The following is a 13,111-nucleotide window of genomic DNA, read 5'->3' as shown; positions in this document are numbered from 1 at the left end:
TAGTCATAATAAAAAGCAATGTGTGCATCTTTCTAGATGTACATATATCTTCTCCTGTACAACCCTTGTCGGTTCTTATATCCTTCTAATCCGTGACTTCATTGTTTGTGTATTCATATTTCTTTGTGTGTATACATAAGTGTGTGTGTGTGTGTGTGTGTGTGTGTGTGTGTTTTCCGACTCTTCGGCCTTCTTATGTGAAAATAAGTTGTAAGTTATTGGAAAGCACGGAGACTAGGAAGGACTTCCGAGATAGAAGTATATGAATGTGGAAAGAGGAAAAAAATAGTTAAGTCCTCAAAAGAGAAGTAAGAAAGGAAAAAGTAGAAATGGTTGCTAAGATTGAAGAAGAGAAAAAAGACAGCCCCAAAGACAGGAAACCCTTCCCATCCCCAGGATCACTACCTCGCTGGTACTAGAGTGAGAAAGCCGGAGGAGGTATGGTGTTAAATTGTCTACTACAGAACTACTACAGAATGGACATTCCCACCTTCACCCTTGAGGTCCCTGAAGAAAATCTTAGCAACCCTATGGTAACAGCAAATGGTGAATAATCAGGCACACTTGTTTGCGAGGGTCATTTGAAAGGTGTGATGTGTGTTTTGTGTTAGTCATGATTTATCTGTTGGTGTAAATGGTGCTTTTATCTACACTACCCACCCCTTTCAAAATCGATACAAACCCTCCTGTCTACATCACATCTCACAAAAGGTATAAAACATTCTATACAAAATAAAAAAATTGTACACTGCTGTACAACAGTTGTTCAGTTCATCACATTATATTATATTTTACACAGACATAATATTCTTATTCAGTTTATTTCATCTAGACATCACTGTTCCACTCAGGGACTGGTTGTTGTGTTGTCTTCATCATCGTTTCATCCCCATCTGGCGCACAGGTCACCCAGTGTGGCGTCGAATGTAATAAAACCTGCACCAGTTGAAGCTGCACCCTGGGCATCTAGTTTTTCACTTAGTCGCAATTTGAGCATTTGAAGCTGCGCTTTGTGTGTTACCCCAAGTGAGCTCCAGTGAACAGCAAGCCTGTGGCATCAGACGTAGGTGTTAATGTCGATGTCGGTAGCCAGCTGTGGAAGCAGGTCAGCTCCGGTGAACCACAACTGGTGCCGGTGGCATTGGATGTTGTTTCCGCGTCAGCGCTGCCGCGATGTGTGTGAGAGCTGCAGAGTTCCCCCACTGGATCTTCTATAGTTGAATTATTCTCGTCATGTCTCTTCTTAGTCTAATACACCAGGGTCTTCTTTCCATTCTTTTAATGTTATTACTTCCTTATGTCTTCCCTTTTGTTGCAGCCACAAATTTTTCCATTTGTTTTTTGGACTTGATCCAATTACACGAAACAGTTCTCTCATCTTGTTATATCTGTTTGCTATGGCAACACTTCATATCTTCTGCTCAGAGTTCTTCTCAAAATTCCTTTTTTTTTCCCCACTGGTCGCCACGCTCTAACATTTTTTTGATGATAGAGCGTGTGGATGGAGTAATATACAAACTTTGTTTTCACCAATTAACGATGTATTGGATTATGCAGAATAACATTCCTGCATTTCACATGTAAATATCTCCATCTTCTCGTATCTCGCTCATATTTCAAGCTTTACAAACGCATTAAATTAACATTCGTAAGTGTGTTGACTTAAGAACCACCCGTAATTTATGAACATGTCTTGCTTCTAGCAAGTCCAACACATGAATTACTTAAGTCTAATCTCATTTCTTCTTTTGTCCTTAACAATCATCACAGTTACTAAACCAGCAAAGAATAGCACAGGCTCTTCTCTACACATACACTGAAACTCTATGGATCATACAGCAGTTGGTTGTCGGCCACCGTTCGGCCGCCGCACCCACATTTAGCTCATGGCTGTTTTTAGACCTGCACACACAAACATGCAATGCACAATAGGTTGGATTCGTCTCTCACACACTTCTATTTAAAATATCGTGGATTCGAGATGGAGGAAGGTCAAGTGGTTCTATAATTTACATGGAAATTCTCGAAGCACTAAAACTGTTGCATCTTAATATAATGCTTGTCACATTTGCTGTTTCACCCATAATTAATACTACAGTGGCTAAATACTCTCAACTTACCCAAAGTTACCTTAAAATTAATGCTAAATATTGTGTGTGTGCTCTGAAGCATACATTACCAACAGAAGAGGGGCATGACTCTATTGGCTGGAATATAACATGACACACTGTTCCTGAGCATTGTGCGTCACCCCACCACCTGCTGTGAAACTGAATTCAGGAAAGCCTTTATTTAGATAACGAGCAGAACCGTCATTAAAAACAATTCAGTGTTAGCACGTAAAAGCAGTAGGTACACCTGATGTTGTGTATCATTGACTTATTTGATGGTTTCCACAGTACCCATTGTTACCTCTAATGTGATCGGTGATCTATGTATGTTACAGGGTGCTAATTGCACCATTAGAGTCGTGATGCTTTTGTATATTGGTTTGTAATAGGTTACTTTCCTGTTGGTCTCCATTCCTCAGTTAAGGCGTAGATTTTTGTAGGCCTGGCTAGTCCTTTATTCACTCAGAAACTAAAATAAATAAAGGAAAAGTTCCCAAAATCACTGCTGCACCAGATAAGTTTCAACTGTTAATACATTTTCTACAGTATTTGTTTATTATTAAAAGTAAAAATTAAGAAATATTTTTAGGACACTATACTGTCACTTTCTTGCTACACACTACACTAAAGCTATGTAAAAACTTTACGGTAGTTAGAGCAGTTTTGCCTTTCCATTTGTAAAATTATTTTTGATCTAAAAATGTATTTTTATTTCTCCAGATGTCAGCAGCAACAAACAGTTTCAAAAAACAGTTCGGCGACGAGAGCAGGCGACCTCAAGTAATACCAGATATGAAACAAGTCGGAAACCTGCCCCACAAAAATGTAAATCTATTGACAAAAGACCAAAACCACGGGGTCAGTATTACAGTGGTGGAAAGGAGGATACCAAGGTTTGTGTTTCTGTGTCTTGAATTTTCTCTTATTTGGAGAAATTTGTTTATAATTTCCAAGACAGTAACTGTTGGTTTCAAAGTTTCCGGGTTTGGAGCCAATTTGTCATTCTTTATTTTATTATATTTTATTTTTTTACACAATATTTTGATGTCAGTTGTAAAGCACAGATTTTATTGTGTGCTGTTCGGGTTCCAACTAAACTGAATTGCATACACAGTGTGTCGCCCCTAGCAGTTAATTTCCTGATGCCATTAAGCAATACAACAGTCTACTTAAATTCAACAAAGGCTACGCCAAAATTTAAAAAATTGAAATTCTCTAAGATTACAAAGTGTTTTAGCACATTCAAGACAGGATTTTTTTTTTTTCTGAATTACCACATATTCAGGGAATTCTTTCAAGTAGTTCTCCTCCTGGCAACTTTACTTAGCAGTTTAACAATAAATCACACATTTCTGCCAAAGCATCGTTAAATTCATCTCCAGTTGATGAGACTACTGCTATGCCACTTAAGATATCTTCACATATTCCACTGATGCACCGATAAATTCATTTCCAGCTAACAAGACAGCTGCTACACCGCCTTCACAGATAGTTCCACCTACTTGTGCTGAAACAAAATTATCTGTGTTACTGTCACTGTATTACTAAAATTGTTGATACTGACTATCTCATCAGATTTACTGTAACATCCATCTCCACCAAATTCAGATGCACGTCAGCCTCTTTTGATCACAAAATTTTCCACCAAACATTCATTCATTCCATTCTTCACTGCTCATTCACACCCTGTGAGTAAGGCCAGAAGTCATCATCAATTCTGCCAGCTGCCATGAGAACTGAGGATGGGCTCAGAACCTAAGCAACAGACATCATAGGTGCTGACATGAACAGCAACCTGCAGATGGCTCAGTAATGGCAGGCAGGGTGTCAGACACATGTCAGTCCTCAAAGGAGGCTCGCTGCAATTTGGCAGGTTTGTTCTTGGCCACCACGAGGCCACAGCCTTTGCAGCATCTTTTTCCTTCCATGCTTCATGTCTCTTCTCTTGCTATTCCTGTTTCTGTATCTTGGGAAACATGTCTGGGGTGTTTTTGGGAAGGTGGTGTTCCGCATTTTCAGTAGATGACGTAAGAGCAGTCTCACCACTGGTTTTCATTCCTTTTTTCCTTTCTTTGTTCATATTCTATCCTTCCCCTGCTTTGGCATTTGAAGCTCCTCTTTTCTTCTTCGCCTTCGTCGTCTTCTTCGCCTTCGTCGTCTTCTTCGCCTTCGTCGTCTTCTTCGCCTCCTCCTTCGTCTTCTTCGCCTCCTCCTTCGTCTTCTTCGCCTCCTCCTTCGTCTTCTTCGCCTCCTCCTTCGTCTTCTTCGCCTCCTCCTTCGTCTTCTTCGCCTCCTCCTTCGTCTTCTTCGCCTCCTCCTTCGTCTTCTTCGCCTCCTCCTTCGTCTTCTTCGCCTCCTCCTTCGTCTTCTTCGCCTCCTCCTTCGTCTTCTTCGCCTCCTCCTTCGTCTTCTTCGCCTCCTCCTTCGTCTTCTTCGCCTCCTCCTTCGTCTTCTTCGCCTCCTCCTTCGTCTTCTTCGCCTCCTCCTTCGTCTTCTTCGCCTCCTCCTTCGTCTTCTTCGCCTCCTCCTTCGTCTCCTCCTTCGCCTCCTCCTTCGCCTCCTCCTTCGCCTCCTCCTTCGCCTCCTCCTTCGCCTTCTCCTCCTTCGCCTCCTCCTCCTTCGCCTCCTCCTCCTTCGCCTCCTCCTCCTTCGCCTCCTCCTCCTTCGCCTCCTCCTCCTTCGCCTCCTCCTCCTTCGCCTCCTCCTCCTTCGCCTCCTCCTCCTTCGCCTCCTCCTCCTTCGCCTCCTCCTCCTTCGCCTCCTCCTCCTTCGCCTCCTCCTCCTTCGCCTCCTCCTCCTTCGCCTCCTCCTCCTTCGCCTCCTCCTCCTTCGCCTCCTCCTCCTTCGCCTCCTCCTCCTTCGCCTCCTCCTCCTTCGCCTCCTCCTCCTTCGCCTCCTCCTCCTTCGCCTCCTCCTCCTTCGCCTCCTCCTCCTTCGCCTCCTCCTCCGTCGCCTCCTCCTCCGTCGCCTCCTCCTCCGTCGCCTCCTCCTCCGTCGCCTCCTCCTCCGTCGCCTCCTCCTCCGTCGCCTCCTCCTCCGTCGCCTCCTCCTCCGTCGCCTCCTCCTCCGTCGCCTCCTCCTCCGTCGCCTCCTCCTCCGTCGCCTCCTCCTCCGTCGCCTCCTCCTCCGTCGCCTCCTCCTCCGTCGCCTCCTCCTCCGTCGCCTCCTCCTCCGTCGCCTCCTCCTCCGTCGCCTCCTCCTCCGTCGCCTCCTCCTCCGTCGCCTCCTCCTCCGTCGCCTCCTCCTCCGTCGCCTCCTCCTCCGTCGCCTCCTCCTCCGTCGCCTCCTCCTCCGTCGCCTCCTCCTCCGTCGCCTCCTCCTCCGTCGCCTCCTCCTCCGTCGCCTCCTCCTCCGTCGCCTCCTCCTCCGTCGCCTCCTCCTCCGTCGCCTCCTCCTCCGTCGCCTCCTCCTCCGTCGCCTCCTCCTCCGTCGCCTCCGCCTCCGTCGCCTCCGCCTCTGTGCACTCCTGAAGGTCGGCCCATGTAACAGGTGACTGGGTAATGTGTAATTTTCTGCCCTGGCACAAAAGGTGTGGTTAGCACATACCCCCTGATACAGGCCAGGCCCAAGGAGGGCTGATTGTCTGAGCTATTACCTTCCCAAATTGCTGATTGGTCCCTCTGTCAGGTATTCAGGAGGTGTGACCTAAGGTGTGAACAGTGACCTAAAGAGGAATGAGTGCGTCATCAGAGATGCTGGCAGCCATGGGGGATTTTCTTGCAATGAGCCCCCATTATCTTCGCAGTCCATGTCTACCAAACATAAAAGGAATGAAGCTCCTTGTTTAAAGACACTCCCAGCTGCACCACGGTTCCTCGTGGTTTTATGTACAGGAGGTCAGTCCTTTGCAACGGTAAATCCGTATCGTACACAGAAAGGTGTTGATGCAATTGCTGGCCCTGTGAAATCCAGCTCTCGTTTATGCAATGGCAGTTTGCTTTTGAAGACTACTTGTGATTTTGAAGCACAACAACTGTCCGCAGCTTTGCTTCTCTACAGCTATCCTGTTTGTGTCGAGACCCATAGAACTCTAAATTCTTCCCGTGGTGTTATTTACACTAGGCTGCTCGATGGTCTGACCGAGGCAGAAAGTCAAACGTACCTCTGATCAGGCCTCGGGCCTCTGGCCATCCATCGAGTGATAAAAAAGGTAGATGCATCCTGAGTGCCCACATGCACTTTTTTCTCACCTTTGATAGTGGTTCTTCTTTCCAAGCTCAAAGCAGGCTATGAAATTATCACCATCCGGCCATGCATTTCGAACCCCATGCGCTGCTACCAGTGTCACAATTACAACCATACTCGAGAGTCATATTGACACTCAGCCTAATGAGATACACGCCACCAAACTTCTGCCTCACGGGGCGAGATCACCTGCTACACAACTGACAGGTTGGAAAGGACGGAATGAATATTCTCTGAAGACTCCCTACGTCCCTTCAGCCAACCAGCATCTGAACCTTCCTCTGCCAACCGGAAAGGCTCAAGAAGTCAAATAAAGGCAAACGGTTTTCTCCTTCGCCGACTTCGGGATTCTCTTTGATGGTGTTGCCATGTGATACCCTCGTCCAGCCTTCCTCCAGGTCACCGGTGCGCACTGCCAGGCGTTTTTCTGCCCTGAACTCTGCAGATCAAAAGAGGGAGAATGCCTGTGGATATCATGGAGCAGGATCCTCCAGCCTTTGCGCCTTGTAGCAGTGAGTCTTTGAAGACTGGCACTGAGCAGCCACCTAGGTTCCACTCCTTTCATTTTTTCCCTCCTCCTTTTTCCTCGTAATGCCTCTCCTTCAATTGAATGTTCGTGGCCTTTGATCAAGCAAAGAGGATTTCTGAATTGCAATGTCCATTTGTTCTCTGCCTCCAGGAAACAAAATTGTGTGAGGTCATGAGAACACCTTGTGACTGCTTAGAGATCTCAATTGTCTTCCTGGTACATTTTGATCTTGGCCCTCCTCCCTGAAGACAGCAGTCCATCTCATGGGGGAGTCTTGCTGCTCGTACGGGATGATGTTCGTAGTCGCCTTCAACCTGTTGCAGTTTGTCTTTTCCTTCCTTACTTGACCTTTTCTCTTAGTACCATTTAGACCCCTCCGTCATTTGATGTCACCAGGGCAGACTTCGTCCATCTTTTTGGGCAGCTCACTCCTTTCCGCTGCTTGGTGACTTTAATGCACACCATCCAATTTGGGGATCTTCCAGAATGTGTCATAGTGACCTCTTGGCTGACCTCAGTCAACATAACCTCTTCTGCCTTAACACGGGAACACCCACATTCCTTTGACTCCACATACACCTATTCAGATTTGAACCTCTCCTGCTCTGCCCAGTTCGCCCATCGTCTTGAGTGGTCCATTCTCTCCGACACATTTTCAAGTGACCATTTCTCGTGTGGTGTTGTTTGCTGATACCTACCCCACCTATGTGCACACCCAAATGGCAGCTTACTAAGGCCCTATAGTTACCTCTAACACCTTCGTACACCATTTTGCAGAGATTTCGAGCTCCTTTCATTGTCACCCTGCATTCCTCCATCTGAAACTAGTGGAGGCGGCTCGGGCGCTACTCTTCTCGTCTCAGAATAGTGAGTGCTACAATGCTGCCTTTACTATGAGGGAGCTAGATCATGCTCTCACTTCATCTTGATCCTCCCCTCTTGGGCCAGACGATGTTCACATTCAGATGTCGCAGCATCTTTCTCTTGCGGGCAGGCACTTCCTACTTCATCGTAGAACCGTATCTGGGCAGAGGGCACATTTCCCAGAAGCTGTCATGAAGCCTCTTGTCATACCCATACCTAAGCCTGTTAAGACGAAAAACTTCCCTTCCTTTTCTTGTCTCGCCAACTGTGTTTTTGCAAGGTGATGGAACATATGATTCATGCCTGGCTTGAGTCTTGCAGTTGATTAACCACTGCACACTGTCGATTTAGGGTGTGCCATTCTGCAGTTGACCATCCTATCACTTTGTCCACCCATGTCATGTATGATTTTCTGCAAAAATACTAAACTGTGGCCATGTTTTTCGATTTGGAGAAAGCATAAGACATCTGCTGGAGGACTGGTATCCTCTTTACTCCCTAAACGTGGGGCTTCTGTTGCCGCATTCCCCGTTTCCTGTGGGAATTTTAAAAAGACCAAGTTTTCAAGGTTTGTGCGAGTTCTGACTTGGACACCTCTATCCAGGAAAACGGTGTGCCTCAGGGTCCTGTCCTGAGCGTCGTCCTCTTTGCTATTGCCATTAACCCTGTAATGTCCTATCTCCTGCCAGGCATCTCCAGCTCCCTTTTCATTGATGATTGTGGCATCTACTGCAGTTCTCTATGGGCTTGTCTCATTGAGCAGCATCTTCAGCGATGTCTCCGTAGTCTTCACTCACGGAGCATCGACTATAGCTTTCATTTTTCAAAATCGTTTGTATGAATTTCTGGTGGTGCAGTAGATTTCTTCCACCCTTTCTACATCTAGGGCCTGTTGCTCTTCTGTTCCTTGAAACTATGAAATTCTTGGCATTCATTCCCAATAGTAAACTTCCTTGGTCCTCCCCCATGTCTTAGATGGCAGCCTGCTGTATACGGTCCCTCAATGCCCTAGGTGTCTTCAATGATACTTTCTGGGGAGCAGATTGAACCACCCTCTTCTGTTTGTACTGATACCTTGTCCATTCGAAAGTAGACTATGGGTGCTTCGTTTATGCATCTGCACATCCCTCTTACGCTGTCTAAATACTATCCACCATCATGGCATCTGTTTGGCCAGTGGCACCTACGTTTGAGAGTTGGAACACAGAAGCTGTCGAACTACTGCTGTGACTTTCTCCTCACCCCCCTGCGGGTTCGGGGGTAAGAATAGGCCCGCGGTATTCCTGCCTGTCGTAAGAGGCGACTAAAAGGAGTCTCACATGTTTCGGCCTTATGTGATGGTCCCCTCTCGGGTTTGACCTCCATCTTTCTAACTTTATCCGAAGAGCGAGCCAATTGGGGAAGGGCGCCTTACGTGGTTCACTGTATCCGTCGTGCAATTAGACCTTTAGCCGGATTGCTCGTCGTTGCAATGGTGTCCCGCTCGTTTTTGATCTCTTGGGCGAGAATACGTCCCTGGGTGCGATTACCACGCTGCCCTCTGCAGTGTTTCTTTTAACTGCGACGACGACCTTGGACATTTTTGCACCTAAGATCCAGCACGGTAGCCAGTCCGTTGTGGTGGGGCCGCCATGTACCCTCTTGGTTGTAGCCCCCTGACAACACAGGGATCGCTCTACTGATGCCTGCGCCGTTAACTCCCCACGTATGCCAAGGAGTAGATGCCTATCCTCCTGGGGTATCGGGACTCCCGGCAACGGCCATCCTGCCAGGTGGCCTTTGCTGTGGCTGGGTGGCGCCCGTGGGGAGGGCCCTTGGTCGGAGTAGGTGGCATCAGGGCGGATGACCCGCAATGAAGCGTGGTACATCATCTCTCGCTGGCGGCCAGCCGCCAGCAGTCTCTAAGCGTTCTCGGGCTCAATTTAATGCTCAGAAGTACGATCCGAAAACGTTCCCCTCCCTGGCCACGCCGTGGGAAGAGCGTAAGTCTCAGGATGGAGGTAACAGTTATTCGCCCCGATTCTTAGTTTGTACGAGAGCTGATGGGGAGTCTTTTCTCTCCACAAAGCCTCAGTTCTTCGTCGAGCATTTAGAGGACAAGTTTGGGGAGGTGGAGGGCTTGTCTAAAATGCGCTCTGGGTCAGTACTGATACAAACGGCATCCTCCGCCCAGTCACGCAGGTTACTTGCTTGTGACAAGTTGGGGGATGTTAACGTCACTATTACACCACATAAGAGTTTAAATATGGTCCAGGGTGTTATTTTCCATAGGGACCTCCATTTGCAGTCTGATGACGAGCTGCGCGCCAACTTAGAACGTAGAGGTGTTCATTTCGTCCGGCGCGTTCATCGGGGTCCGAGGGACAATCAGGTTGCTACCGGTGCCTTCATCTTGGCCTTCGAGGGTGATACGTTACCGGAAAAGGTCAAGGTGATGGTCTACCGATGTGACGTCAAACCCTATATCCCTCCCCCGATGCGGTGCTTCAAGTGCTGGAAGTTCGGCCATATGTCTTCCCGCTGCACTTCCAGCCTCACATGTCGAGATTGCGGAAGCCCATCTCATCCCGATACTCCATGTGCCCCGCCTCCCATCTGCGTCAACTGCGGGGAGCACCATTCACCTTGCTCGCCTGACTGCAAAGTCTTTCAGAAAGAGCGCAAAATCATGGAATATAAGACCCTGGACCGGCTGACCTATACTGAGGCCAAAAGGAAATAAGACAGACTCCATCCTGTGAGAATGACATCTTATGCAGCTGCTACAACACCTGTGCTAGCCCCATCAGTTTTGAGACTTCCAGCCAGCTCGATCAGCAGTAAGACTCCTCCTGCCCCCTTGCCCGTGGGGGGCTCTACCCAACCGGTTGCTCCTGCACCACCTACCTCAGGAGCAACCTCCTCCCACCCGTCGCGGACGTCCGTCCCCGCTTCTCATCCGGAGAAGCGTCTAACTACTTCAGCTACTCTCGCCCGTAAGAGTTCCCTTGGGACCCTCCCTTCCCAGGGTTCCACCAGCGGGAAGGATGACGGCCGCCAGTGGCATAAGTCCTCACCAGCGGCCGGGCGTAGGGCTTCACGATCCTCCTCTGTCCCGGAGACTGAATCGGTGAAGCCTTCCCAGCCGGTGAAACCCAAGGTTCAGCGAGAGAAGTCCAAGAGAAAGACCTCTAAGGCCAAAGAACTTGCGGTGGCACCAACCCCACCGCACCTTTCGCGCTCTGCGTCTGAGGATGAAGTCGAGATTCTAGCGTCCGCTGAGGACCTTGATCTCGCTGGTCCCTCAGACGCCATGGATGCCTCTCGTACGGGTACTGAATCGGTGGCAGTGAGTGAACAAGCGGCGTAAATTGCCTTCCCAGTCCTTTCACGCCTTTCTCAGCCATGGACAATATCATCCTCCAGTGGAACTGCGGCGGTTTTTTCCACCATCTCGCTGAGCTCCGCCAACTTATCAGCCTTCGCCCTTTCTTCTGCATTGCTCTCCAGGAAACTTGGTTTCCAGCAATGCGAATCCCCGCCCTCCGTGGCTATCGGGGTTATTTTCAGAAACGGGCTGCTTATGAAAGGGTGTCTGGTGGCGTCTGCATATATGTCCTTCACACTCTGCACAGCGAGTCTGTCCCTCTCCAGACGCCTTTAGAGGCTGTCGCTGTACGCGTGTGGACGCCACAGGCTGTTACCGTCTGCAGTCTTTACATTCCACCGGATGGTGATGTCTCGCAGCATGTCCTGGCTGCACTGGTCGCCCAATTGCCACCACCTTTCTTGCCATTGGGCGACTTCAACGCCCATAACCCTCTGTGGGGTGGGTCAGTGGCCACAGGTCGAGGCGCCATCGTTGAGCATTTATTGTCGCAGCTCGATCTCTCGCTGTTAAATGATGGTGCCTTCACACATTTCAGTGTGGCGCATGGCACCTACTCCGCCATTGACCTTTCCATCTGTAGCCATAGCCTCTTACCGTCTGTCCAATGGAGTGTGCATGACGACCTGTGTGGTAGTGACCACTTTCCGCTCTTTTTGTCACTACCACAGCGTCACTCTTCTCATAGCCCTAGCAAATGGGCTATGAATAAGGCTGACTGGGATTTGTTCTCCTCCACTGCCTCTTTTGAGCCTCTCTCTACTGATGCCATTGATGCGGTGGTTCAATCGGTCATCACCGGAATGGTTACTGCCGCCGAATCTGCCATTCCCCATTCTTCTGGGTCCCCTCGGCGGAAGGCTGTGCCTTGGTGGTCGCCTGAGATCGCTGAAGCGATTAAAGATCGCCGGCGGGCGCTCCAGCGTCACAAGCGACATCCCTCCTTAGCCCACCTTATCGCCTTCAAACGGCTGCGTGCGCGGGCCCGCCTCCTTATCCGCCAAGGCAAGAAGGAGTGCTGGGAGCGGTATGTGTCCACCATTGGCCTGCATGTCACTCCCTCGCAGGTCTGGGCCAAGATTCGACGCGTCTACGGCTACGGACCCCTGCCAGTGTCCCTGCGCTCTCACTGAATGGAGCCGTTTGTACTGACTCCGACGTCATTGCAAATCGCTTAGCAGAGCATTTTGCTATGAGTTCCGCTTTTGCGAATTACCCCCAGGCCTTCCGCTCCATTAAAGAGCGGCTGGAACGTCGGAGCCTTTCGTTTCGCACCAACCACCCGGAATCTTACAATGCTCCATTCAGTGAGTGGGAATTTCGCAGTGCCCTAGCTGCTTGCCCTGATACCGCTCCTGGGCCAGATGGCATCCACTGTCAGATGCTGAAACACCTTTCAGTGGACTGCCAGCGGCGCCTTCTCGATCTTTACAACCGTCTTTGGGTCGAGGGGGAGTTTCCGTCGCACTGGCGGGAAGGCATTGTCATCCCCGTTTTGAAACCTGGACAGACCCCTCTGGAGGTGGACAGCTACCGTCCCATTAACCTCACCAACGTTCTTTGTAAGTTGCTTGAACGGATGGTGAGCCGGCGCTTGCATTGGGTACTGGAGTCTCGGGGCCTTCTGGCTCCGTCTCAGGGTGGGTTCCGTAAAGGCCGCTCCGCCACAGACAATCTGGTGAGCCTGGAGTCGGCCATCCGTACTGCTTTTGCCCGCCGTCAGCACCTGGTCGCTGTCTTTTTCGACATGCGGAAGGCGTACGATACGACATGGCGTCATCGCATTCTTTCTACGCTTCATGGATGGGGTCTTCGGGGTCCTCTGCCGATTTTTATCCGCAATTTCCTGTCGTGTCGTACCTTCCACGTGCAAGTCGCGGCCTCGTACAGTTCCTCCCACGTCCAGGAGAACGGTGTGCTACAGGGCTCTGTTTTAAGTGTCTGTCTGTTTTTAATAGCCATTAACGGGCTTGCTGCGGCCGTGGGAAATTCTGTCTCCGCTTCCCTGTATGCTGACGACTTCTGCCTTTACTACAGCTCTACTGGCATTGCAGC

General features: G+C 49.4%; 1 protein-coding gene across 1 annotated transcript in view; it reads left to right on the top strand.

The window, feature by feature from the left end:
* The window catches only part of LOC126411417 (RING finger protein 10), a 119,218-nt gene that overhangs the window by 29,745 nt on the left and 76,362 nt on the right, over window positions 1-13,111 (top strand). The window contains exon 2 of the mRNA XM_050081362.1: window positions 2,832-3,004. Coding sequence (XP_049937319.1) covers window positions 2,832-3,004 — 173 coding nt within the window. The remainder of the gene's footprint in view (window positions 1-2,831; window positions 3,005-13,111) is intronic.

Source organism: Schistocerca serialis, chromosome 1, assembly GCF_023864345.2.
Source record: "Schistocerca serialis cubense isolate TAMUIC-IGC-003099 chromosome 1, iqSchSeri2.2, whole genome shotgun sequence".
Taxonomy (NCBI): domain Eukaryota; kingdom Metazoa; phylum Arthropoda; class Insecta; order Orthoptera; family Acrididae; genus Schistocerca; species Schistocerca serialis.
The sequence above is the reverse complement of the archived record's forward strand: the minus strand, read 5'-3'. Positions and strand labels throughout refer to the sequence as shown.